Source organism: Dermacentor variabilis, chromosome 7 (assembly GCF_050947875.1).
Source record: "Dermacentor variabilis isolate Ectoservices chromosome 7, ASM5094787v1, whole genome shotgun sequence".
In the NCBI taxonomy this organism is placed as follows: domain Eukaryota; kingdom Metazoa; phylum Arthropoda; class Arachnida; order Ixodida; family Ixodidae; genus Dermacentor; species Dermacentor variabilis.
Genome location: NC_134574.1, coordinates 9,657,357 through 9,684,339, shown reverse-complemented (window position 1 = coordinate 9,684,339; position 26,983 = coordinate 9,657,357). Strand labels below are relative to the sequence as shown.

The 26,983-nt window shown below is 43.9% G+C and overlaps 1 protein-coding gene across 3 annotated transcripts in view; it reads right to left on the bottom strand.

The window, feature by feature from the left end:
• Polr2I (RNA polymerase II subunit RpII15) overlaps nt 1–26,983 on the bottom strand; it is a 119,361-nt gene that overhangs the window by 89,542 nt on the left and 2,836 nt on the right. For all 3 annotated transcript variants that reach the window (XM_075698203.1, XM_075698204.1, XM_075698202.1), the window contains exon 3: nt 2,830–2,903. In XM_075698203.1, the coding sequence (XP_075554318.1) occupies nt 2,830–2,903 (74 nt within the window). The remainder of the gene's footprint in view (nt 1–2,829; nt 2,904–26,983) is intronic.

Genomic DNA, 26,983 nt, shown 5'->3' with positions numbered 1-26,983 from the left:
ATCAAGTGGCACTTACTTCCAAAAAAGCAAGTTTCTTCACGCATCCATTTTCAATCACATGTATGGTTGTGACCCTTTCACACTTGCTTCTACTGCTGCACATGTATGGTGGCGACCTCCCTCCAAAGGGGTATAAAGTTAACTCGTGCAATAGTAGGCTGCTTTTATACAAAACTTTTAATTTGCCTGGTCCTGAATATGCCTCCAAATTTTGGTGCTGTCCCACTGGTGCCCTCTCTGAAATAGGTTTGCTTAAACCTGTCACTAGTATTCAGATTTTTTGACAAATCCTACTTTCACTGAAACAGGCACTACCGCCACAACACCTCCACCACGTGCTATGGTGTTATAAAACACTGAATCTCTAAAATTTCTGTGTGTGATTATTTTTTAACAGTAATCATATTGAACTTGCTAGCAAAGGTTGTACTTATACTCTGAAAATTTTTTTTTATACTGATTCTAATACAAGCAAACTGTTTTCATTTTAACATACAGCTCAGTCTACTTATAACAATATCAAGACCGAAAAATGTGATCATTATAACCGATCATCGCTACATCTTGAATGCCATACGAAAAAAAAAGCTAAAAAAAGAAAAAGAAAAACGAATACAAAGTTGAAGCTCCAAAACGAAATTTGCCTTTTGCACTAAAAAGAAACATTGTAGAAAGTAGGCAGTGAAAAATAACATGCCTATTTTTACCTCTAAAGAACGAATGAAGTATTAGGAGGGCTGCAGAAAGCTGCACTTGCTTTTGCGAGAGTTTCAGGTTCACAATTGCAGTGTGCATCACATCCAGCTGCTGCCCGAACACTGGCAGCAATAATTTAGCATGCATGAAATCAATGAGCGACTCGATCAGGGTCAGTGTCAAAGAAAGACCACTGTCAATCTCATCGTCGCTGTCGTGACAACGATTGCCCTGTTGGATATCTTTTTGCAGAACGAGGCAGCACTATCTGCTCTCAGAAACTCCTCCATTCAAGCACCACCTGCTTCATCGTCAGTAGCGACGTGCTTCCAGAGGTCGTTAATGTCAGTGGCTTCCACCATGTTCAGGGCAAACGGGGAAGGCGGGAGATGGAAATTTAAGACAATGAGCTAAACAAGAGCAAGGTGAAATCAGGAGCCAATGTTTCAACAAGTGGACTTGTCTTCTTCAAGGAAACCTTGACTCCTGCTTTCACTTTGTTCTCGTTTTGCTCGTCTTCCACCATGTTCGTTTCACTATTATGGGGGTTTCACCCTGGCACACAAAGCACGCATTTTCCGTTAATCAGCATGGCCCCTGGTTACAGTTGTCATGATCGCGGCGCTCCTGCACTGGCTCATACTTCTTTGAGTCTTGCAAAATTTTCGGCTTCGTCTCAAGCAACACAGCTTTGCGCTTTGTCGGCACCATCTTCTACTAACTGGGCTGTTTCCACAGAAGGGCAGGTGCTACTTCGTATTGCTTTTTTGTTTTTTCCTTCTTTCTCTCTTCACGTGAAGCTTAGTTACATAGCATAGTGGAGCACGATTGCAGGCGACGCGGACATGAAGCAGCTGGCGCCATCTCGTGGCATGCTGCACCAACTCTCGATTCTCTCCGTGGCTTTTGCAGTCGGTGCACGGGCAGGGTGCAGTGAATGGCAGCAGATACAAACTAATGTAGGCAAACATTTCTCCCCATCTCGGCATCGTTCGTTAAAGGGGAACCTAGCAAAGAAAATGTCACAATTATTTTTTATGGAAAACGCTGTCTGGAAGGCAAAATTTTTATCGTTATATCTGATATGTGGTGAATAAAATATTTTTATATATGAGTTTTTTGTCATAGCCCTAATGCATAAGTTAATACTCCTAAGTCGACTCGTCGTTATAAACAATGTATTGTTATATGTGGACTGCACTGTAAACAGCTTTTGAATTAACTGTGTCGTACTGTTTGTTACTTGCTATTCAACGAGTTTTTACTAACCATACATGAGCACCTTTAGGATGTGGAAGTTAATTTAACTGTACGGTCGAACCCACTTACCTATAACGATACTGGTTTTAACGATATATTGGTCATAACAATGAGAAGCGTCAACGTTTTCTATGGTGAAATAACCCACTTACTCCAATGCCCCACATTTTTGACACTGCAGGCGAGTGCTAGGTGATGACCAAATGCAGTCACAGAGCGTCACAAAGGTTTTTGCTTTCATTGTATACCACGGTGCATCAGCTTGGTGTCCCCAGCGCTTAAAGTATCACGTTTAAATTGCCGAGCACTGCAAGTATTGTTCACTACCGACCGCACGTACCCAGTCTTTCTGCCATTCGATCTGATGAGGCCGTGGTGAAAAATGATTCAAGTGTATGGCCTCACCAGCTTCAGTCATGTTTCAGTAACTGTGCGCACCCAAAAAATGCAACATGTTTGATCAGATTTGGTTTCACGTGGTATTTTCGCAATGCACAACAGAAAAAACTACGGAACATATTAAATCAACGCAGCTGATGGATGCGCCTGCTGTGCCCCGCCTGCACGTCACATGCCATTACATTTGTGGCACCACTGCATGAAAGCACCATTGGTCCCAACTCCTCCCACATCTGGTGCCTATAGCCACTGTGCTACTACAGCAGGTAAACAACTGCAACTCTGTCTGAATGAATGCGCTGATTCTCGCATTTATGCTCAAGTTCATGCAATCAATTCCCTCAAGTACAGCTATGTGGTACTTATTATACGCACACAACTTTTGGAAATGAATGTGGTGTACAGCTAGCACTATACACGCACACACAGAAAATGATGACATCCAGAACAAAGCAAGCAAGAGGCACTACTCACTCGACTTCGTGGGTGATCTTGTTCACATAGATGCAGTTGTTGTCAGCCTCTTGCTGGTAATCACAGTTGCGGCACTGCAGAATGCACAAAAACACAGCTCACGTTAGTGGGCAAATGCAACAAATTATTTTTTTTTACTGTGCTGATAATCAGGACAGAAAAAAAAAAAAGCTGAACATGTTTCAGGCCTACACCTCCTAAAGGCTGTGTGTGCCGAAGAACTAACACTATTAAACGGGCAATTTTATTGCGATATAGTTATAGCAACACTCCAGGTGCATTTCCGGCATCGGCATCGACATGAGGTTCCGTATAAAGTCCAAGAGCGATCAAATCGTTGCCGCGCGCCATGTGCTGTATGTGTGAGTGAAAGCATGAGAAGGTGAGCCAGCGAACGCGGCTCAATCTCGCAAGTGCAAGTAAGGAAGTCGGAGCAGAAGCGCACCTTTTTCTGTAATGCACGAGGTATGGGGATGGAACCCCTGCCTCGCACGGCTGCACCGTGTGGGCGCTATATGTCGGAAACGATCTGCAACGTGGCCAAAGTGTGTGCCCGTGCGTGCCCCATCTTTAAAGTGATCTGCGATCTTTGCAGAGTCCGTATAGTGCCAGTAGCTTCGAATGCAGTATGCTTTCAATGTTTTGTCTGCATTGAAGCAAGAGATTAATGAAGGTCAAATCACTCGCTCCTGCTGCTGCGATTCCTCACTCCAGCGTTTTCACAGCGAGTTTCCGCAGTCATAGAGCATGATATGCTCATGTTTACTTGTGCGCACGTGACACCATGCTCGTTAATTTAGTTAGTAAGTGAATGTTTACAAGTTTATACGGCTGACAAAACTATATATAACTACCTACCAATTTGCTACTGCAATCAATGCTTTGCTTTTCAGGCGAAACTGAGACTTTTTAAAATTTTATTGTTCACTAGCTTTACGAAACTTAATGTCTCTAAGCTGTCTACACACCTTTCACGCTCATTCACAGACCAATTTCACAAAGAGTACTGTTTAAAAATGGCCGTTAGTACTTCACACACTACTGATGATAGAAGCGTTACTTATTTGAGTGAAGTGTTGGCGATATATATATTTAGCATATGTAATGTGTTCTGCTTGATCCAACTCCATCACATAGGGTTAGCCTGCTCAAAATAGAAGTGGACAAGGAAACACCCAAGTACACTGGAAGCTGATATTGCAGGTGTAGAGTGGTCAAGGAAGGGAAACAAGGGTGCTAATATTTCAACAAATGAGTTTCTTCCCTCAGCAGCGTTCCCTCAGCAGCATTCAATTCAACACCTGCGCCGCCTGTGACAACTTGCTTCAATATGCAAAAAAAGCCCATCTTACTGCAGCCGATTTTGGCCTGACAGAACGTACACCAGTGTTCATACATGAGCACTTATGCACTGAGTACAAACTTTTACTGGCAAAAGCAATTGCCGCAAAGAAGCAACACAACTGGAGATATGCTTGCGTATCTACAGGACGAATATTAATGAGGAAAGCAGAAAACTCCGATGTCCTCCGCATCTTCACGGAGGCTGACCTAGACCGTGTGGCATAATATCCCCAATATGCTGACGACTTCTTCTGTTGATAACTTTCATAGATTACATAGACCGCACTCACTGCTTCAATGCAATGTGAGAAGCTTAGGAAAAAATTTTGATGCTCTTCTTACGCTGTTTGCACAGCACAACATGTATGACGTCATAGCCGTCACAGAAACTTGGCTAAAGCCTGGCAAAAGTTATAACATTCCAAATTACGTTTTTCTCTCGTGTCCTAGAATTGCTGCAAACAGGGGAGGAGGGGTGGGATTCTATATTAGAAACTCACTCGGGTACAGGCTTTATTCTTCTTTGAATAGACCAACTAGCAGACACTCAGAGATGTTTTTCGTAGAGTTGCACAATGTCATCATTGGTGTTGTATACCGTCCCCCGCATACTGATTGCAGCATGTTTCTGAATGACCTAGAATATGCTCTCATCCACCTGACCGAAAATAAGAAGACTGTTATAGTGGGCGACATGAATATTGACACTCTTAGTAGCAGACACACTGAATATTCAAACTTACTGTCTTCGTATGGGTTTAGTAATCTTGTCACTGGTCCCACGCGAATTACAAGTCATACCTCCACTTGCCTTGATCACATTTTATGTAACTTTGATGCAAGTGAAAGCCTTTATGGAGCCTACGATGCAGGTCCTGATGACCACTTACCGATTGTGTTCCTATATTGTCTTGACGATACCCATTTTAACCTGACCAATTTTTCCGGAACAACAAAGTGAATTGATCATGAAAAACTGTCACTGTCACTTTCCAACATGTCGTTCTCCGACTTGGACGACTTAAACGCTAACATGCACTGGGCCGCTATCTTGTACACGTTCGAAAAGCCGACGTTCGATTTCGCCTCACACGATTGGACTAGATTGACCTAGGCCGTAATATCGGTGCAGCGTGGGCAATCGTGCGAGGCAATATCGAACGTCAGCTTTTCGAATGTGTACAAGATAGCGGCCCTGTTCTATGCTAATAGAAAGACTTAAAGGTACAATTGCAGAGTGCACTCAAATAAAAGTAAAGACATGATATCCGCAACTAATATGTCCATGGATGACACACAGCATACTGAACTTAATTAAAGCGCAAGATTATTGGCATACTAAAGTGAAACAATATCGAGGAAACACGTACTACTTTAATCAATACAAGGTGAACCGAAACAAAGCCTTGCAGCAATGAGAATACAGAAGAAGCTTTATTACAGTAACCAGATCAACGCGTCATCTTACAAACCGAAAAAATTATGGACTAATATAAACTCTATTATTGAACCTACAGTTTCAAAATGAATTCTTCCATCGATAGCTACGGGATGCGATGCTTCATCAGTAAGTGAAGAATTTAATCATCACTTATGTACGGTTGGAACCCAACTTCTTTTTGGCATGCAAAGTAGGTTCGAGCCATCTTTGCCTGCTTGGAATTCATGTTCCTTTGGCTACATAGATATTTCAATCCAGGAAGTAATAGCAACTGCAAATCTATTAGATAGAGGAAAGGCACCTGGTTTCGATGGTATTGCGGTGTCCGTAGTGAAAAATAATATCAAAACCTTGGCACCTACTCTAGCTAAATTGTTTAGCAAAGCATTTTACACAGGCACATACCCGGAGGTATTGAAAATTGCAAGAGTGACGCCTATTTATAAAAGTGTGGACCCCAACGATTTCGGTAATTATCGACCTATATCGGTATTGAACTGCATAAACATAATTTTTGAGAAACTACTGGCTAGCAGAATAAGAAAATTTCTATACAAAAATAACATCCTTTACCCGCGTCAACACGGCTTTCAGAAGTCCCGATCGACAACTACGGCTATTCTGTCCGACTAATGTAATCAATGAAGCTTTGAACAACAACAAAATATAAAGAGGAGTATTTTTAGATATAAGAAAGGCATTTGAAACTGTCGACTATCGTATATTATTCATGAAACTGGAAAGATTTGGATTTCGAGGCATTTCCTTAGACTTTTTAAAAAGCTATCTGCTACCTCAATAACCGTAAACAAGCAGTGGTCATCGATGAGCACACCTCAAGTCTCTCTGACATTACTATGGGTGTACCACAAGGATCGGTACTTGGGCCAATATTATTTACAATATACATAAATGATCTTCCGGACGGCCTAAATGAAGCACATTCCTTCATGTATGCTGATGACACAGCTCTTGTGGACAGTAGCAAATCTTTAAATAGCGCTGTTAAAACAATCAACAATGCACTTCAATTTATTAGCAAATGGTTTCAAAGTAATCGACTTTCCTTAAATACAAATAAAACTAAATTTGTTATTTTTATGTCCCCATTTAAGAAAAAACCTTTTGAGGAGCCATGCCGCATTACGATTGGCCGTGATGAAATTGAAAAAGTCGGCTCGGTGCTCTACTTAGGGGTAACCCTTGATTCCGCTCTGAACTGGAAGCCTCATATTGATAGGCTGAGTGGTAAGGTCACTTCCGCATGCTTTGTACTTACAAAGGCGCGGAGTAATTTCAGTTTCGAAACGTTGAGAACTTTGTATTTTTGTCTCGTTCATTCTCACTTAGCCTACTGTATTGACGCCTGGGGATTTACATACAAAACATACTTGGAGCCTGTAGTGCGGCTTCAGAAGAGAGCTTTGTGGATAATCAACTCCGCTAGCTTTACTACACCGTCAAGAAATCTTTTTTCTTGTGAACAAAGTCATCTCATTATCGCACTTGCAAGATTACCGCATTGCCTTATTAGTGTGCTCGATAACGAGATGCAACACGCCATTTCCTGCCACTATCTTCAATGAATCGACATTTAACAGTCGCTCAGCCTTCCTCGAGAAATTTCTCGTGCCGATATGTCAAAACCAGTACGGCAAGCGATGCATACATTATATAGGTGTCAAAATAGGGAACTCGCTCCCTGCAAACATTAAGCAGTCAGCAAATTTTAATACTACTGTAAAAGAATTATTTCTTTCCGATCTAAACTGATTAGCCTTTAACGAAAGTTATAATGATGTCAACAACTGGATACAGCGTTGCTGTTATGCTTTTTTGTTGTTTCGACGTAGGTATGTGTTCATGGATGTATAGTAACGTAAGTGTCAATGCTGGTGTACCCTTGTTATTACTCGACCCACCGTGCATCAAATGTGTATATATAGCATATCAGTGTACATTGTTGCTGCGTTGACTAAATAATAATTACACGTTACCGTTCTGCAAATGGCTAAAGTCACAAATGTTCAACCAATTCTTTTTGTGTAACCGTTTCATGTATTCTTATCGCAAGCATGTATGTGTGCGGGCTGCCGTGGGAGGGAGGCCACGGGATACGTGCTGCCTCACTGGTGGTGTGGGGCTCCTGTCGTGGGTGACAGCAGTTTGGACAGAAACTAAGCCTTTTCGCTTCTAGGTGCCGATGGCTGTGTCCTTGGCATGCGGGAATGGCGCGCGCCCGAGCCAGCGGGGGCTGTGGCTTTTTTCCTCCTGCGGTGGTCTGCGCCTTAGTTTATTGGTTTTTGTTTGGTCGCATTTCCTTCTTTCTTTTTTTTCTATTTTTTCTCTTTTTTTTTGTTTTTTTGATCCAAAACAAATGATTGTGCTCGTGTCTGAATCGTTTACTTTTCTTTGTATAACTGCATGGATCCATAACTAGCCTATGGCTAAGGATCCAGACGTTGTCGCATACCAGTTTTGATTATTTGAATAAAATTACTGTTGTATTATTACATCGCTCTCTCACCCTCAAGCCCAACTAAGAGAATTGGCGACACTAACTAAACGCTCGCCCCTTCCTGTGGCCGTACCAATGTACAGCTGATCCAGGTTGAAGATTAAAGTGAAAGAGGGCCTCCTATCTCGGCATGTGCCGAATGCCTCGTAGTTCTCAATTCATCGTGACACCACCACGCACAAGCCCAAAAGTGAAAAAAATATGAATGTCAAAAGACTTCTCTACCATTGTGTGTGTCATTGCAATGTATGATTTTGATAGCAATGTATGATTTATTTTTTTGCGAAAGAACCAGATGACCCGCACCAGAAAGCGACTTGGATAAGAACCTTTGCATTCGGAAAAGGTTATGACTGATACTGCACTGGACTGTTCGAAACACTTCACTCTAGGCTTATTTCTTCCTGGTGAGCAGTTCATTGGTTTCAATATCTTGCTGGAATTTCAAATCAGAGTATGCTTTGTTTAGGCAGGTGCTTTGATAAATTATATGAATGAATGTGTGGTGTTTATTGGCGCAAGGGCCAGGTATGGCCAAAGAGCGCCAAGCCAGTGTTGATGAGTTTGCAGTGGAGTTATGACTTCTAGGCGTTGATGTGACATGGCTGTAAAGGGGCCTTAAAATAAGGTCGCTCTAAATGTGCATAAAGTCTACGTGTAATAAGATTATGGCAAGGACAAAAGACGTGTACTATGAGCATTAAGGTGCATTGCGAAATAATGATACCATATAAAAATGTATAAGATTCTAAAATTTAGAGCACCACGGCCTCATAGAGCCCTTGAGACACAAGGGCCTAGAGGCATGTGCTATACAAAACAACTATCACAGCAGCATCCTCTGGAAAGAGGATGCGCTACGAATTTAGTGGGCTTATAACATGTAGGACAACATCATTTAAAAAATTGAGGATTACTTTGGTGTTAAAAAACGGTTCTTTACCAAGAAACATAGCGGGGTGAAGAGGGACGCAATAATGATATGCAAGAGGAAAATGTTTCTTTCAGATTCGGCTTTCTGACACTCCAAGAGGACGTGGAGGACAGTCAGCCTCTCACCACATCGACCACAGGTGGGCGCTTCATTTCCAGCAAGCAGAAAATTGTGGGTACCAAATGTGTGCCCTATTCTGAGGCGACAGAATAGGACATTTGTTCGCCGAGATTTTGTTGGGGAGGGCCAAAAACCTAACTGTGGCTTTATAACGTGCAGTTTATTATTTGTTTCTGCGTTCCATATGCGTTGCCAGTGTTGTCGCAGTTTCTTTCTTAATAAAGGCTTCACAGCTGTGACAGGGACAGCAGCCATAGGAAAAGTGGTTAGTGATCTGAATGATGTGGCCATTTTGTCAGCTAGCACATTACCCTCGATGCCTCTATGGCCAAGTACCCAGCATATTATTACGTCTATATGATAAATAAATGCTGCATAAGAGTGAGTAAAGTTCAATGAAAGCCGGATTTGTAAGCTTTTGTAAAGGGATCAGCAATTTTATAAGACTTAACGAGTCTGTGAATATTATTGCTCTGTCAAGCTTTAATTTCTTTGTATGTTTTACTGCAGACAGTACAGCATAGGCTTCTGCAGTGAAGATACTCGTTAAAAGGTTGAATACATCTGATTTAGAAAAAGAGGGACCAACAATAGCATAAGATACACCAGAATGTGATTTTGACGCGTCTGTGTAGAATTCAGAACAGCAGTACTTCGATTGAAGTTCACGGAAACGAATAGCAATTTCAAGGTCAGGAGCGTGCTTTGTGACCTCTACAAAGGATACATCAAAATCTATCACCTGCCACTCCAAGGGCGGTAGTAGCTTAGCTGGAGGCATTAAGCAATGTTCGAGAATTGGGAGATCCATTTCTTCGCTAAGCTCTCTTGCACACAGTGACAAAGGAAGTCTCATAGAGGGTCTATTATGAAAAAGTGTTTCACATGCCAAGTCGTTGACGGTTGTGAAACACGGAGTTCATTATTTAAATGCACTTTGAGAAAATAGGTGAAGCTGATGTATGTTCTCTGATGATGCAGTGACCACTCATCTGACTACATATAGACTTTCGACAGGGCTTGTTCTAAATGCACCAGTGGCCAGACGGATACCCAGATGATGAAAGGGGTCTAACATCGTAAGCACGCTCGGTGTGGCAGTGATATACTATGGCACCATAATCTAACCGTGATCGGACTAGGCTCCTGTAAAGATTCAGTAAACACTTCCTGTCACTACCCCATGTTGTGTGGTATACGATTTTAAGTAAATTCATAGTTTTTAGACATTTTGCTTTAAGACATTTTATGTGTGAAATGAAAGTCAGCCTGGAGTCAAGAATAACACCTAGAAATTTGTGCTCTTTGTTGAAGGGAATTTGTTGTCCACCCAGTTCTACACAACGATCAGGGACCAGGCCTCTCTTTCTTGTAAACAGAACACAAGCTTTTTGGGGAGTTGATTTTAAATCCATTTCGGTCTGCCCACTTAGACACCTTGTTTAAGCCCTGCTGTACCTGTCTTTCGCACACTGTAAGGTTGCAAAATTTGTAACCTATATGTATATCGTCCATGTAAACGGAGCAAAAAATGGCTGGTGGTAGAGAAGCACGAAGTGTGTTCATCTTAACGATAAAGAGTGTGCAACTGAGTATGCCTCCCTGGGGTACACCAGTTTCTTGTATAAAAGGTCGCCATAATAAATTGCCGATTTTCACGCGGAAGATACGATTCGACAAATAGCTTTCAATTATTTTCAACATATTTCCACAGATGCCCATTCCCGACAAGTCTCGCAAGATCCCGTAACGCCATGTGATGTCATATGCCTTCTCCATATTGAGGAATATTGAGAGGAAATACTGTTTGTGTACAAATGCATCGCGGATATATCCTTTATTGCACACAAGATGATCGGTTGTCAACCACCCTTGTCTGAAGCCACACTGATAGGGATCGAGCATATTGTTGAGTTCAAGGAAATGTATGAGTCTGCAATTAACCTTTTTTTCAAAAAGCTTACACAGACAATTTGTAAGAGCTATCGGACGATAACTTGCTGCCAAGGAAGGGTCTTTTCCCTGCTTCAGAACAGGAACCACAATCGCTTCTTTCCATGTGGATGGGAGGTATCCTGCAGCCCAAATAGTGTTGAAAAGTGTGAGTAGTGTAACTTGTGTGTCAGTATTATCATAAGAAGCCAACAAACACTGACACCAAGGATAACATGGAGGAAATTACTTATGCTTAATAAATGAAGTAATGAAACAATAAATTAATGGAAATTAAAGTGGATGAAAAATAACTTGCCGCAGGTGGGAACCGAACCCACAACCTTCGCATTTCCTTTGCAAAATAAAGTTTTTTCCTCCTCCTCCTCCTCCTCCTACCAATTGAGCTACCGCGGCGCTGTTTTCCCATCCACTTTCTTGGGTATTTATGTGTCCTAATAGAACCCTGGGAGTGTTAGCCAGCGCCGCCACTCACAGACCTTAACGGCGGACGTGGAACGTCCTTCATGCCGCAGGCGTCACGAAAACGTGATCTTTTTGGGTGAATGCAACTGGTCAATAAACCCACATATGCTACCTAAAGGCATCAATGTTGCCGGATTCGGGACCCTCGTTATGTAGTCAACGAGAAGAAAGGGGGTTAAACCGAGGGGCCTGATTTTTATTATCACGTTCTCGTGACGATCACGTAACGATCACGTAAGAGATCACGTTCTCGTGACGCCTGCGGCATGAAGGACGTTCCACGTCCGCCGCCAAGGTCTGTGAGTGGCGGTGCTGGCTAACACTCGCAGGGTTCTATTAGGACACATAAATACCCAAGAAAGTGGATGGGAAAACAGCGCCGTGGTAGCTCAATTGGTAGAGCATCGCACGCGAAATGCGAAGGTTGTGGGTTCGGTTCCCACCTGCGGCAAGTTGTTTTTTCATCCACTTTAATTTCCATTAATCTATTGTTTCATTAGTTCATTTATTAAGCACAAGTAATTTCCCCTATGTTTTCCTTGGTGTCAGTGTTTGTTGGCTTCTTATGATATGACTAATAAAAATCGGGCCCGTCGGTTAACCCTCTTTCTTCTCGTTGTGTGTCAGTATGTAAGTTTCTGACCATGTCAAACATGACTGTCAGGTCCTGGTGCAGTGCTTTGCATGTGTTCAAGGCAGCTCTCAACTCCGCAATACTGAAAGGCCGGTTATACACTTCATTCTGTCTGCATTTTCATATGATTGGCTTAAATTCTTCTATTTGTTTATATTTGAGAAAGGATTCAGAATAATGGGTTGAGCTCGACATGCTCTCAAAGTGCTCTTCAAGTGAATCTGCCTGGTCTTGCAAGGTATTGCCCTCTGTGTTTACCAAAGGGAGTGAATATGTTTGTCACCCTCTTACCATATTAACCCTGTTCCAGACTTTGGCCTCATCTGCATACTAATTGATGCCCAATAAAAACTTCTGCCAACTCTCTCTTGTGGCCTGTCGGCGTGTTCTCCTGCCTTGGCACTTTATTTTCTTAAAGGGGCACTAAAGGTTGCTATGAAGTCAAGTTAAAGTGATAAAGCAATGCTCTAGAACGTCTAAGGCATGAACATAATCGCGAACAGAGATTTAGTAACCGAGAAATTGAGGTAAATACATGACACGATTCAAGACCCCCCAGCGACATTCCGGTACTAGCCCGATGACGAAAGCACTCATCATAATTTATGTCACTAGTACTCAACTACTCGTATTAAAAACATAATTTCATTAGGTTATAAGACGGAATAAAATGTCTTCTTCTGTTCGATTCCAAGAAAAAAGTAACATTTTGATGTTACCCTTCAGTAGTGTGGGTGGTCGAAAGGTTTCGTTTTTGCTCGGCTCTGCACTGCGCGCACTCTGGAGTTTCAGTTGTTTCGTTATCGCGTCATGCTGCGCTGGTTTTGCTGAATGGTCCTCGGAACTTGGCGAAGGGCAGTTGCAGCAGCGAATCCAACGTTACTTATCACTGTGTGCCAATGAGTGAACCTCTTCGTTCGAAGTGGTTGAGTGCCGTACCTCTGCCACATTGTGTTGGCAAAGAGCCAAAAAGTCGCACAGTGTGCTCGCTTCCCTTTCCTCCAGAGGATTACAAGTTCAATGCCGACTTACTGAAGTCGTGTGGAGTGCCTTTCAAAGCAATGCTTTCCTGTAGCGCTGTTCCGTCAGTCTTGCCTGCATTCTCCAAAGCGCAAGAACAACTGCAGGTCAAAGAAGGAGTGGTGAGGGCGGCATTTGGTTTTCCCGAAGGATAAGCTACAAATGTGCGAATATGTACAGCCATGACATACAGATGCCGTCATAGTAGTACGCAACGACGCCGACAGCGCGAGCCCTCAGCAGCAGGTCACGTTCATCAGTGCTTAAATCGCTGAAGTCGAGCCCAGCATCGCGAGCCAATGTGTCGTTGTCAGGGTCGTCCATTGCAATGAGCGTCAAAGTTGGCGTCATAAAATAAAGAACCAGCTTAGCGTCGCGCACTTTCCCTTCTGCTAGCCACCATAGTTCCGCTTTCGCGCTGCTGTCGGCTCTGGCTTGGCTCTGTTTCTGATCGCGTGTTTGTGTTTTGCGTAGAAAAGCCGTAGCGCCGTCTGCGGACGCCGTTTTACTCACCGACGGCGCAACGTCACTATGATACCATGACGTCACCACTCCTCGATTGGAGGGCGGGCGATTTGAACTGCGCTAGAGCTACAGTCGCTGACAGATTTTCCGGACTCCAAAAATTCAGACATGCCCGATTATTCGGTCAGCTTCGCGGCACCGCCATTCTCCCCATAGACCATAATGTATAACAACTGCCGAAAGTTCGGACACCTTGCAACCTCTCGTCTGATTTTTCGGACACTCCTTTAGCCAACTCAGCCATGCACCGACTGACCGGTGCATGGTTCGACTTGCTGAGCGCCATTTTTGTTTTGAACGGAGCTTCCTTGCTGCCCCACGAAGTGGCGCTACTGGAAATCCCCGCTCATCATCATCGTTTCTGCCTGGTTAGATAGAGCGGCTCTGGAGCAGTTCCGGTTTCAGCTTAGTAAGCCATGTCAAGACAATCCAGCAGCTGATTTGTCTCTTCGCGCATGACGCTGCGAGCAGGCCGCGTTTTTCGTTTGTGCGACTGGTGTCGGCACGGTGGTGTTTGCTTTGTGTGCTGTGTCGAGGTTTTGGTGATCCAACGCGGCATACGTAAACATCGCGTCAAGGGTCTAATGGCGCCAACAGTGCCCGCGCAGACTGCTCTGGGGAATGCCGGCAAGCGGGTGCCGGGAAGCCTAAGATTTGTCGCCTTCCAATGTGCTCCCTACTGACGCGGAAAATGTTCTGCCGAGACCTGCGCAGTGGTGGCATTGCGATTCCGGACACCGTCTCATTTGACAGTTTCATAGGTGCTGACACTGCTGTATTGACATGCGCAGAACTCGACGATGGCAAGATCATTCGTCAGGTTTCTGCTGCACCACCAGACGATGACTCTGAGTCGGAAGATGACGCACCATGTGCTACGCTGCCGTCGCATGCGGAGCGTGTACAAGCAGTGACTGTGCTTTCAGCCGCCAATAATGACCGTACCACCCTCTCCGAGATTCAGGCTTATCTGATTGCGCGTAAACGGAACAGCGTGCAACGGCGCATTCACGATTTCTTCCAAGCCTACTGCCGAGCCCGAATAAGTGCGTGGAAATAAAGGATTTCATTTTTTTTTTCTTAATCTGCTTTTTCGAACACCTGTTTATTCGGACATTTTCGCAGTCCCCGTGAGGTCGGAATAAACGGTCGGCGACTGTACACAGACGCTTCAGAACGCATTTTCTCTTAAAATAAGTTTCTTCTTCGCCAGAAACAAGCGTTTCGAGGTTTCTGGGATGGTATTTCAACAGTCCAGGTTGACTTATTATTAACCTTTAGTGTACCTTTAAAGTTCATAAGATTCGCCGCAGTGGGAGGGGTACGTAGCAACCGCCACGCTTCATTCTGTTTTTAACAAGCAATCCTACATTCGTCGTTCCACCACAGGCCACACCGTTTGCATGCCAAGCCATTTACTTCTGATATGCATTTAGATGCGGCATCTATTATGAAGGCTATAAAATACTCCACAGCAGCATCAATTCCTAACGAGGACATGTCATCTCATGAAATGCTAGTGAGAGTTTGGAATTTCTCCCAGTCGGCTGTATCGATCTTCCACATAGGAGCCTGTGGTGGATATTCGTTTTCTTTCGGTGTTCTTAGCAGCATGGGGAAGTGGTCGCTTCCATAAGGATTGTCGGTAACTTCCCATTCGAGTTCAGGCAGTATAGACGGGGAAACTAGGCTAAGATTATTTGAAGAAAAAGTTCTGTTTGCAAGACAGTAATATGTGGGTTCCTTTTTATTCAGCAGACACACACCGGACGAAAAAAGGAACTGTTCAACGAGACGACCTCGCGTATCGATACAAGAGTCTCCCCTCAGGCTGCTGTGTGCATTGAAATTGCCAAGAACAACATAAGGTTCTGGCAATTGATCTATAGAGGACTGAAATTCGCATTTGTTTAATTGGTAATGCGGGGGTGTGTAAAGTGAGCAAATGGTGATGAGTTTGTTTAGGAGAACAAGTCGAACTGCCATTGCTTCAAAGGGCGTTTGTAGCTGCAAACGATGACATGCTATGCTTTTATGAATAACAATCGCAACACCGTCTAACGATGCGACAGCATCATCGCGATCTCTGCGAAACGTAGCATAGTGTAGGAGGAAGTTTGTTCGTTTCGATTTTAAGTGTGTTTCCTGTAAACACAGCACTTTTGGATTGTGTTTGTGGATGAGTTCTTGCACATCATCAAGGTTTCTAAGAAAACCTCTGACGTTCCATTGAATAATTTGTGTATCCATATTGGAAGTAAATAGGTGCTGTGTGTACAGAAACAGTAGTAGTAATTACAGAGATTTCAGAGATTAGATTACAGAGCTCTTTCGAGGCCCTGTGACCGGGGTTTCGCCCTTTCTGGAGCGTTTGAGGTAACATCGCCACTCCTTAGGTGCACGGTGCGCCGTGAGGATAGGTGTAGTGCCCATTGCCTCTTGTGAGGGGCTGGACACGTGCTCTTGCGAGCGAGAAGTTATCTGAGAGAGTCCTGCCTCGGAAGGCTAGACCCCTGCGCCCACCAGCCCAGAGGTCGATGGGGCTCCCTGAGGGATTTGGCTGCGCCGGCAGTTGTCAGCGCTGGAAGGGGCCAGGGAGGTTGGGGCAGCCTTGGCTGCGCCCACCTTCGGGGTCGATGGTCCCTTCTGCTGGGTTGGCAGAGCAGCGCTAGCTGCAACCGCCACGGGGGCAGATGGTGTACCTGCCAACTCGCTGCTTGTGGGTCGGACAGCCGCCAGAGGCCGTTGTGATGCTGCCCCCCGACGCGCCACATCAGCAAAGCTGCTCTTAGGCAGGTATGACACCCGCCTACGTGCCTCATTGAAAGATATGTTTTCTTTGATTTTGATTGTCACAATTTCTTTTTCTCTTTTCCAAGACGGGCAGGACCGCGAGTATGCAGCATGCTGGTCATCACAGTTGACACAATGTGGAGTGTTCTGGCACGCTTCTTTGGGCGGCAGCAGTGGCGGTTGGCGTGGTTGACGGAATCGAGTCTAAAATCACAACTGAAATTTTTGCAGTGTGATCATCTCTTCAAGTTGGACGCTGTCCGATAAGGTTTCATCTGAAGAACAAGCTGCCCTTACTACGGATCACTGGGACACGTGACCCTTGCCACTGCCAGATACTACATAAGGAGCGACGCTCGGCCAACGCATTCCTTCTTTGGGCGGCAGCAGTGGCGGTTGGCGTGGTTGACGGAATCGAGTCTAAAATCACAACTGAAATTTTTGCAGTGTGATCATCTCTTCAAGTTGGACGCTGTCCGATAAGGTTTCATCTGAAGAACAAGCTGCCCTTACTACGGATCACTGGGACACGTGACCCTTGCCACTGCCAGATACTACATAAGGAGCGACGCTCGGCCAACGCATTCCTTCTTTGGGCGGCAGCAGTGGCGGTTGGCGTGGTTGACGGAATCGCGTCTAAAATCGCAACAGAAATTTTTGCAGTGTGATCATCTCTTCAAGTTGGACGCTGTCCGATAAGGTTTCATCTGAAGAACAAGCTGCCTTTACTACGGATCGCTGGGACACGTGACCCTTGCCACTGCCAGATACTACATAAGGAGCGACGCTCGGCCAACGCATTCCTTCTTTGGGCGGCAGCAGTGGCGGTTGGCGTGGTTGACGGAATCGCGTCTAAAATCGCAACAGAAATTTTTGCAGTGTGATCATCTCTTCAAGTTGGACGCTGTCCGATAAGGTTTCATCTGAAGAACAAGCTGCCTTTACTACGGATCGCTGGGACACGTGACCCTTGCCACTGCCAGATACTACATAAGGAGCGACGCTCGGCCAACGCATTCCTTCTTTGGGCGGCAGCAGTGGCGGTTGGCGTGGTTGACGGAATCGCGTCTAAAATCGCAACAGAAATTTTTGCAGTGTGATCATCTCTTCAAGTTGGACGCTGTCCGATAAGGTTTCATCTGAAGAACAAGCTGCCTTTACTACGGATCGCTGGGACACGTGACCCTTGCCACTGCCAGATACTACATAAGGAGCGACGCTCGGCCAACGCATTCCTTCTTTGGGCCGCAGCAGTGGTGGTTGGCGTGTTTGACGGAATCGCGTCTAAAATCGCAACAGAAATTTTTGCAGTGTGATCATCTCTTCAAGTTGGACGCTGTCCGATAAGGTTTCATCTGAAGAACAAGCTGCCTTTACTACGGATCGCTGGGACACGTGACCCTTGCCACTGCCAGATACTACATAAGGAGCGATGCTCGGCCAACGCATTCCTTCTTTGGGCCGCAGCAGTGGTGGTTGGCGTGGTTGACGGAATCGCTTCTAAAATCACAACTGAAATTTTTGCAGTGTGATCATCTCTTCAAGTTGGACGCTGTCCGATAAGGTTTCATCTGAAGAACAAGCTGCCTTTACTACGGATCGCTGGGACACGTGACCCTTGCCACTGCCAGATACTACATAAGGAGCGATGCTCGGCCAACGCATTCCTTCTTTGGGCGGCAGCAGTGGCGGTTGGCGTGTTTGACGGAATCGCGTCTAAAATCGCAACAGAAATTTTTGCAGTGTGATCATCTCTTCAAGTTGGACGCTGTCCGATAAGGTTTCATCTGAAGAACAAGCTGCCTTTACTACGGATCGCTGGGACACGTGACCCTTGCCACTGCCAGATACTACATAAGGAGCGACGCTCGGCCAACGCATTCCTTCTTTGGGCCGCAGCAGTGGTGGTTGGCGTGTTTGACGGAATCGCGTCTAAAATCGCAACAGAAATTTTTGCAGTGTGATCATCTCTTCAAGTTGGACGCTGTCCGATAAGGTTTCATCTGAAGAACAAGCTGCCTTTACTACGGATCGCTGGGACACGTGACCCTTGCCACTGCCAGATACTACATAAGGAGCGACGCTCGGCCAACGCATTCCTTCTTTGGGCCGCAGCAGTGGTGGTTGGCGTGTTTGACGGAATCGCGTCTAAAATCGCAACAGAAATTTTTGCAGTGTGATCATCTCTTCAAGTTGGACGCTGTCCGATAAGGTTTCATCTGAAGAACAAGCTGCCTTTACTACGGATCGCTGGGACACGTGACCCTTGCCACTGCCAGATACTACATAAGGAGCGACGCTCGGCCAACGCATTCCTTCTTTGGGCGGCAGCAGTGGCGGTTGGCGTGTTTGACGGAATCGCGTCTAAAATCGCAACAGAAATTTTTGCAGTGTGATCATCTCTTCAAGTTGGACGCTGTCCGATAAGGTTTCATCTGAAGAACAAGCTGCCTTTACTACGGATCGCTGGGACACGTGACCCTTGCCACTGCCAGATACTACATAAGGAGCGATGCTCGGCCAACGCATTCCTTCTTTGGGCCGCAGCAGTGGTGGTTGGCGTGGTTGACGGAATCGCTTCTAAAATCACAACTGAAATTTTTGCAGGTTAGTGGAACTCGTTTGAAATATTGTATCGTATTCATTTTTTTTTTCTGCCACTTCTGCTGCTGCTGCTGCTTTGAGTGCTGTTTTGACTATTGTCACATGTATAGTTTTGCCCTTGAGTAATCATGACTGCAGAGGCATGTTCGTTCTGTCACTCCGTGTTTAGTCATGATGATGTCGTCATACAATGTGTCGATTGCTTTGGTCACTTTCACGTCGGGAAATGTAGCGGCATCACTGTTAGGTCCTTTAGGATGATGAAAGATGCCACGAAGAAGTCACTTAGATGCCCTACATGTAAACTTGCTGTAGTGAACACCGACACAGCGGGCCAATCTACGAGCCTTCAAACTGATCTTGCTGAAATAAACAAAAAACTGTCGCACGTGCAATCCCTAAAAGCAAAATTAGATAAGTTGATAGGCTTATAAGACACTGTGCAGAGCATAGAAAGGTCAGTACAACATTTGTCTGATACTTACGATAACTTGAAAGACGCTACAAAGCAGCAGGAACATGGTATCAGTGAATTGCGCCACCGAATGGAGACCGTTGAGCAGTCGCAAGACACAACAATGCTCTCAAAGTTAAAGGAAGAAATAAATGCTCTAGAGCAGTACAGCCGAAAGCAGAACATGGAAATTCATGGCTTGCCTCAACAAGGTGGCGAGAATATTTCAACTGAAATAAATAAGATTGCTACACAGCTTGACCTCGCACCACTATCTGAAAAAGATATTGACGGAATGCACCATCTACGCGCAAAAGAAAACAGGGACCCTGTCATTCTCGTTTGTTTTGCTAGCGAAACACTACATGGTTCGAAGACTACATGGTTCGAAAAGAAAAAAATCCTCAGGAACAAAACGCAGGGCATTAAATTTTTTGATAACTTGACTGCAACAAACAAGCGGTTGCTTTGGCTTGCAAAAAACAAGGCAAGAGAATTGAACTATCAATTCGTTTGGAGTTCACAAGGAACTATCTTTGTACGCAAACAGCCGAATGCTCGAGCGATAAGGCTCGCCATAGAAAGCGATCTAAGCAAAATCGTATAAGGAGCAAAGACCACAAACCACTACAAACATGGAACCTTATCACAGTGTTACATCCTTCAACAGTTTAGTAACGAAAAATACTTGCTTCCATGAAAACGGGATTAAACTGTTTCATATGAATGCACAAAGTTTAAGAAACAAACAGGTTGATATTGAGACATACCTATCTCAGCTGAACTGCTGTTTTGATTTCTTAGCTTTTTTGGAAACTTGGTATGCGAGCGAGTATGACGTCATACATTTCCCGGGCTACAAGCATGTTTCAATTTATCGTTCAAGAAAACGAGGTGGTGGCGTATCTCTTTATATTCATGAATGTCACTGTTGCGAAATCTTGGCTGAATTTACATGTGTGACTGATGATTTTGAATAAGTTGCAGTAGTTTCTCGAAATATTATGATTGTTGCTGTCTACCGCCCACCTCAAGGTGCTCTAACGAAACTGCTTCATTATATGGATTCGGTAATTGTTGGTGACTTCAACGTTGACTTATTTAAAAAAAATAATGACAGGATCCAACTTTTTGAAACTATGCTAGCAAATGGCTGTGAAAACCTTATTGAACTTCCTACGCGGATAACTTTGAACTCAAGAACATTGATTGATTTATGTTTTACTTCTATCGCAAAAGATGAGACATATTCTGGAGTGCTCAGTTCGGGCATAAGTGATCATCTGCCATTTTTTGTCGCATTGCTATTTTGTGTGCACACAGATAACAAACATTACTTCAAGCGGGTCATAAATAATCGCACTACAGGGGTATTTCAAACTTTACTTTTCAGTGTAAATTGGTCTGATGTTTATGCTCAAGAAAATCCTACAGCATCTTATGATGAATTTGTATCCAAAGTGAAACAAGTATACAATGTAGCATTTCCCTCCGTGCCTGTCGTCAAGCATAAAAAAGCTAGAAAGGAATGGGTAAATCAACAACTATACAAGCGCATACAACACAAAGACAAATTATTCAATAACTTCTTAAAGACTCGCGACCCTGACATGCTTAAAGAGTTTAAACAAGTTAGAAACAAGCTGAGCAGTGATCTCAAGAAAGCTAAATTGCAGTATTACGTGCATAGATTTGAAGCCTCTATGAGTCATGGTCATAAAACGTGGAACATATACTGCGAACTAATAGGGTCATCTTCACCGAATGTGCCACACGAAATTGTTGTAAATGGAGACACGTACTGTGGTAACGATGCAGCTAACTTATTTAATAATCACTTTGTTAATGCCGGTGCTTCAATTTCTACATCTGCTTCTTGCACTGAATGTAATATTCGAACTTATATAAAACATCGCGTCAACGAGACTATATGTCTTACGCCTACGTCTGAAACTGAGATTTTTTCTGTTCTTAATTCCTTGAGTAACAAATCAGCTGCTGGCGAGGATGACATTAAAGCCCAGCCTATTAAAGCAGTTGCTCACATAATCTGTGGCCCCATGGTACACATATGTAACAGTATATTATCAAGTGGAATTTTTCCTAAGACAATGAAAATAGCTCGTGTCGCTGTAATCTTTAAGGGTGGAAAACACAATGACTTGAATAATTATAGATCAATTTCGGTATTGCCGGTATTTTCCAAAGTGGCTGAATGTATTATATATAAGCGTCTAAATACTTTTTTTCTGGATAAAGGCGTTATCTCGGATAAGCAATATGGTTTTCAGAAGAATAAATCGACCGAAATGGCATTATTAAGAGTCCAAGATACAATTATAAATAACATTGAAGAAAAAACTTTGCCATTGGTATATTCCTAGACTTTCGCAAGGCCTTTGATAGCATAAAACATAATATATTAATAGAGAAACTCCAAGTATATGGCATTAGAGGCATAGCATTAGAACTTATGCATAGCTACCTTGAATCTAGATTTCAGTACACTTCCTTGAAAGGGTACAGTTCTGAAAAGAGCATGATTAAATATGGGGTACCACAAGGCTCCATTTTAGGGCCGTTATTATTTATTATTTACATAAATTGGGGGGGGGGGACCTAACTAACATTCCACTGACAGAGGAAATCATACTGTACGCTAATGACACTAATGTCTTTTTTTCTGGAACAGACCTTCACGAACTAGAAGTTACCGCAACCCATTGGTTACAAGAACTTAGCGAGTGGCTCTATCTAAATAAATTTGACTTAAATGCAAAAAAAAAACGAAATTTACAGTTTTTTATACCAAGAATAAACAAACAGATTACGACGTAAAGCTTTTTTATTCTGGATCGCAACTTGAACATGTCTCAAGCCATTCGTTTCTGGGTGTTACATTTCACAAAAACCTAAGCTGGACAGAGCACATAAATAAGGTACGCACTAAGGTTGCACGATCTGTTGGCTTGCTACAACGGATCCGATGCTTTGTGCCTATCAGGCTTCTTACACAATTATACTTCTCGTTTGTGCACTCACAACTTAGCTACTGCCTCTTAGTATGGGGAAACGGTAATAAAACAGATATAGAAAAATTGCCAGTTTTGCAACGGCGAGCTGTTCGGTTGCTGAACTTCTCTAAACAATACGTAGGATCTCCTATACTAATGATGCGCTACAACATTCCTAATATTAGAGACTCTTACAAAACAAAGATCTGCATACAGCTATTTAAAGAGATCTCCAGCAACAGGGAACTATTTTCAACTCTTTACCTGAGTAGAGACACAGGATACAACCTACGTCACACATCAATAGTAATAAAGAAACCAAGGACAAAATATGGCACGCAAACGATCAAATATGAAACCATTTCTTTATGTAATATGTACCCTAACATTGTTGACGAAGCTATAAATTCTAGAACAATTCACAAATTTAAACATGCAATACAAAAACATAATATTTTCTGATCACAGTGTGTTTAACGAATGTTAATAAAGTTTCTTTGTTTAATGTCAATAGTAATGTTATTAATGTTCTATTCTGAATGTATAACTTTTGTTAATAACAGAATGTTCTTATTTTTCCTGTGCTGTATTTATTTAGTTACTTGCTATTTGGCAAACGGTTGATACTTTTCATTGTGTTTAAAATTTTGCTGTCAATAGTTTTGAAGTTTTGTGTCTTATTAGTTGTATTTTGTTATCAGTTGACTGCTACTTCTGCTGCTCCAGCGAGGTAAAGGCCTTAGTCAGGAGGATTACGCCCTCCTTTTGCCTTACCTTGCAGGCAAACCTTGTATTTATGTTGCCCAAATAAAACTTTGTTAAAAAAAAATGTTTCAGAGGAATGTTCATAGTTACTGCACTTGGCACATGTCAGCCGGCCTCGACAGTTCTGTGAACTGTGGCCGAACCTTTGGCACTTAAAGCATCCAAGAGGATTGGGCACGTATTGCCTAACACGAAGTTTGGTATAACCAGCCTCGATGGACTCGGGAAGGACACTTGAGCCGAAGGTGAGTATCAGGTGCTTTGTTTTGATCTCTTTACCATCTCGCCTCATCTTAATTTGTTTAACATTTCTGACATTCTGTTCACTGAAGCCCTCCAAGAGTTCAGCTGCAGTAAGCTCTAGCAAGTCATCATCTGAGACAACGCCACGGGTGGTGTTCATAGTACGGTGCGGGGTTACTGTTACTTGGGTCTCCCCAAATGACACCAAGTTTCAGCAGTTTCTCATACTGCTTCTAATCTTGGAGCTCCAAAAGGAGATCACTGCTTGCCATTCTCAGCACCTTATATCCTGTATTAAGAACTTCAGTCAAAGAAGGACAAGGAATGGTGAAATGGTTCGCGCTAGTTTGTCTGGTTTTTCTGAGTGAATTACGTGGAATCTAGGGAAGTTGTGGACTTGTCGTCCGAAAAACTGAAAAACATCTTCGGTGCACCCTCATTTCTGAGGGCGATCAGGTAGTTTAGGAAAAGCATTTTCCATAAGTATAGTTGGGTTTTCAGCCGCGATGCCAACCACCCACCCTGGAGCCCAACAGGGGGACGTGGCAGAAGTTCCTGCAAGAGAAACCCTGCCAACACCAGCCGTACATCGCTGCTATAACCAAATACAGCATAACCAAGGCTGGCTAGCCACACACGGTTAACCCTTGCCGCCGGGAAACTAGGAAGTGAGGAGAAGTGAGGAGAAGACAGGAAAGATGGAAAAGTGAGAGGGAAAGACGAAGATGGGAGAGGAGGACAGGAAAAGGCGACAGCCGATTTCCTCCAGGTGGGTCAGTTTGGAGGTGCCGTCTATGTGAAGCTGAGGCCGAAGAGGTGTGTTGCCTCCGCAGGGGGGCCTTGAAGGTCCAAACACCCATCATCGGCTCAACCCCCAGGATCCCCCTTTCCCCAGACACGGCTAAGCCACGCACGGCTACATGCAGGAGGGTCCAACCCTCATGTGCTCGGGTACGTGGTGTCGCAACACACCCAACACTTGCTGACGCAGACGCCGCTGCGAAGTTTGATAAATTATAGGGATGTACGTTTAAGTATCATTTCGTTTTGTTCGTTTATATAACTTTCTGCCTCAGCATTAGTGTTACTAATGCTTTAAGCAGCAGGAACCTTCTTGCTAATGTACTTCTGTCTGTAGGCACAGTAGCAAGAATGATAACTGCCTCTTGAGGTCTGAAGTTGATCGCGACACATTTTATGGTGAGAGGCAACATATCGTTTTCATAGCATGCTTCAGTATAGCGGTGCAAGCAGAAGATGCTGTTTTCTCATTTAACACATTGAGTTGTCAGTATTTACTCACAAGAAACTTAAAAGCTACAGCAAACAGTGCTCGTTACATCTTTGGAGCGTTTGACCTGCTCAGAGCGCCACTAGTTTACTTTCTGACACCATGCACACACCTAAATTCCATTACAACTGGTTCAGTTCATTTCCAAGTCACGCATTTACACTAATACAAGTGACTTTGCCCAAAGAAAACCCGTGCTAAATTTTGGAAACATGTTGGAAGAAATTCCACTTCGTCCAATTAGTTGTTATTGACTTCACACGTTTCACTAGGGTTTGAGAATTTCTATTGGCAGCTGATGTCTGCTGTGTTCGCATGCCTGGGCCCTACCTGGAACACTGCGTACTGCGAGCATGAACAAGCATCAGTCATTGGACGCAGATGACCTTATCACACGTATGAGCTAACTATAAAAAGAAAGGTGCAGCCCCAACTCACAAACGGAACTTCATTTGTTTTTATGCCAAGACACACTGACCAGGTAACATTAAAGTTTTAGCCTCAGTGCAGAATAACCACATTAAATTTCCGAAAGCAAGGCAGATGTTACTGTCTATATATTGTGAGATGCTACATGTGATATACAACACTAGTCGCAGTGCATAGCTGCCTATGAAGGTCGAAAACAGTCTGGTATTGTACGTGGAGCAACACCGCAAAGGAGTGCTTGCACCATTCGAAGGCCCTCCATGCAGAAACACCTTTTTTTTAAACCTCTGGCTCGTTTGAAAGGCTCATTGTCTTTAAAGAAAAAATTCTGATGGGCAAGCCAAATGTTGGCACGCACAGCGCAACTATTTCCCCAGTTTCGTCGTTGAAATCCTCACGAATGATCAAAATAAAGTAATTGGCAGCAAGAACCCTTTCGGCTTCAATGAAACCTTTTGATTCGACACCATGAACAAGAAGCATATGAACGCAGCACCAAGTGAAAGAGCAGCCACGAGTGTCGACGTCATATCTTTGTTTATTTGGACAGTGTTGCCAGAACAAGTAATGGATTCCAGAGTTGCCAATAATCAGACACACAGAGTAAGGCAAGTACTAAGTGAAGAAAATTGAAGTACTCAAAAGGAGAGATTAATGTGATAGCGACAGGATGTAAAGGCTTATCACCCTCACAGAAGGCTAGCGTGAAAAACACAAGACACACGCACCGATCACGTCATGCGCTCTGAACGAGTGGCTTTGTGCTAATAGTATGGCAGTGGGCTAAGCCAACAACTTGTCGAAGCTTCAAGATCAGCTTATCACACATCTGTGAACCGCATGGTTGAAAGGCTCAAATGCCAGCGAAAGGCTGGCCTCACTGCTTATTTCAAACTGAATTCTGGGGTTTTAGGTAACAAAACCATGATCTGATTATGAAGAATGCCATAGTGGGGTGGGGGGGGGGGGGGTCTCCAGGTTAATTTCTGACAACCAGGGAATCTTCAACGTGCCCCCAATGTGCGGGACACATTTCACCCCCTGCAAAATGCGGTCGTTGCAGCCGAGATTTGATCTCGCAACCTCGTGCTTAGCTGCGCAACGCCAAAGCTGCTAAGCCATCACAGCAGGTTCTCTGCTGATCTTGACCATGATATTGGGCCGATTTGCTTACGGTGCTATTCGGCTAGCAAAACAGCAGAATGACTGCACAGTACAGGCATGATGGCGCTTAAAGGTGTACAGAACAGCTTGATCTGCTCTCCCCCATGAGGCTGCGCCTGCCTGTAAGTACAGAAGCTCAAACGCACCACATGTCACATGTTCTCTTGGGCCCAAGGTCACCAGCATCAATTAGAGATAATGAAGGTGTCTACTACATTGGCATTTTGAAACTTCCTTTTAAAGCGAAGCTTTCTTTGACTCTTCCTTCGACTTTCCCACTGCTGTGGCTGCTGCTGTCGCACACACTGCGTTGGAGGGTAGTTCAGAGCGTGTATATAGGTGACAGGCGTCAAATGTGCACAATGCCCTCTGGAGCTCCCTGGCCGTCGCCACATTAGCCGCTTGACAGCTGTAATTATCCGTGACTCCCCTCAGAAGCATTG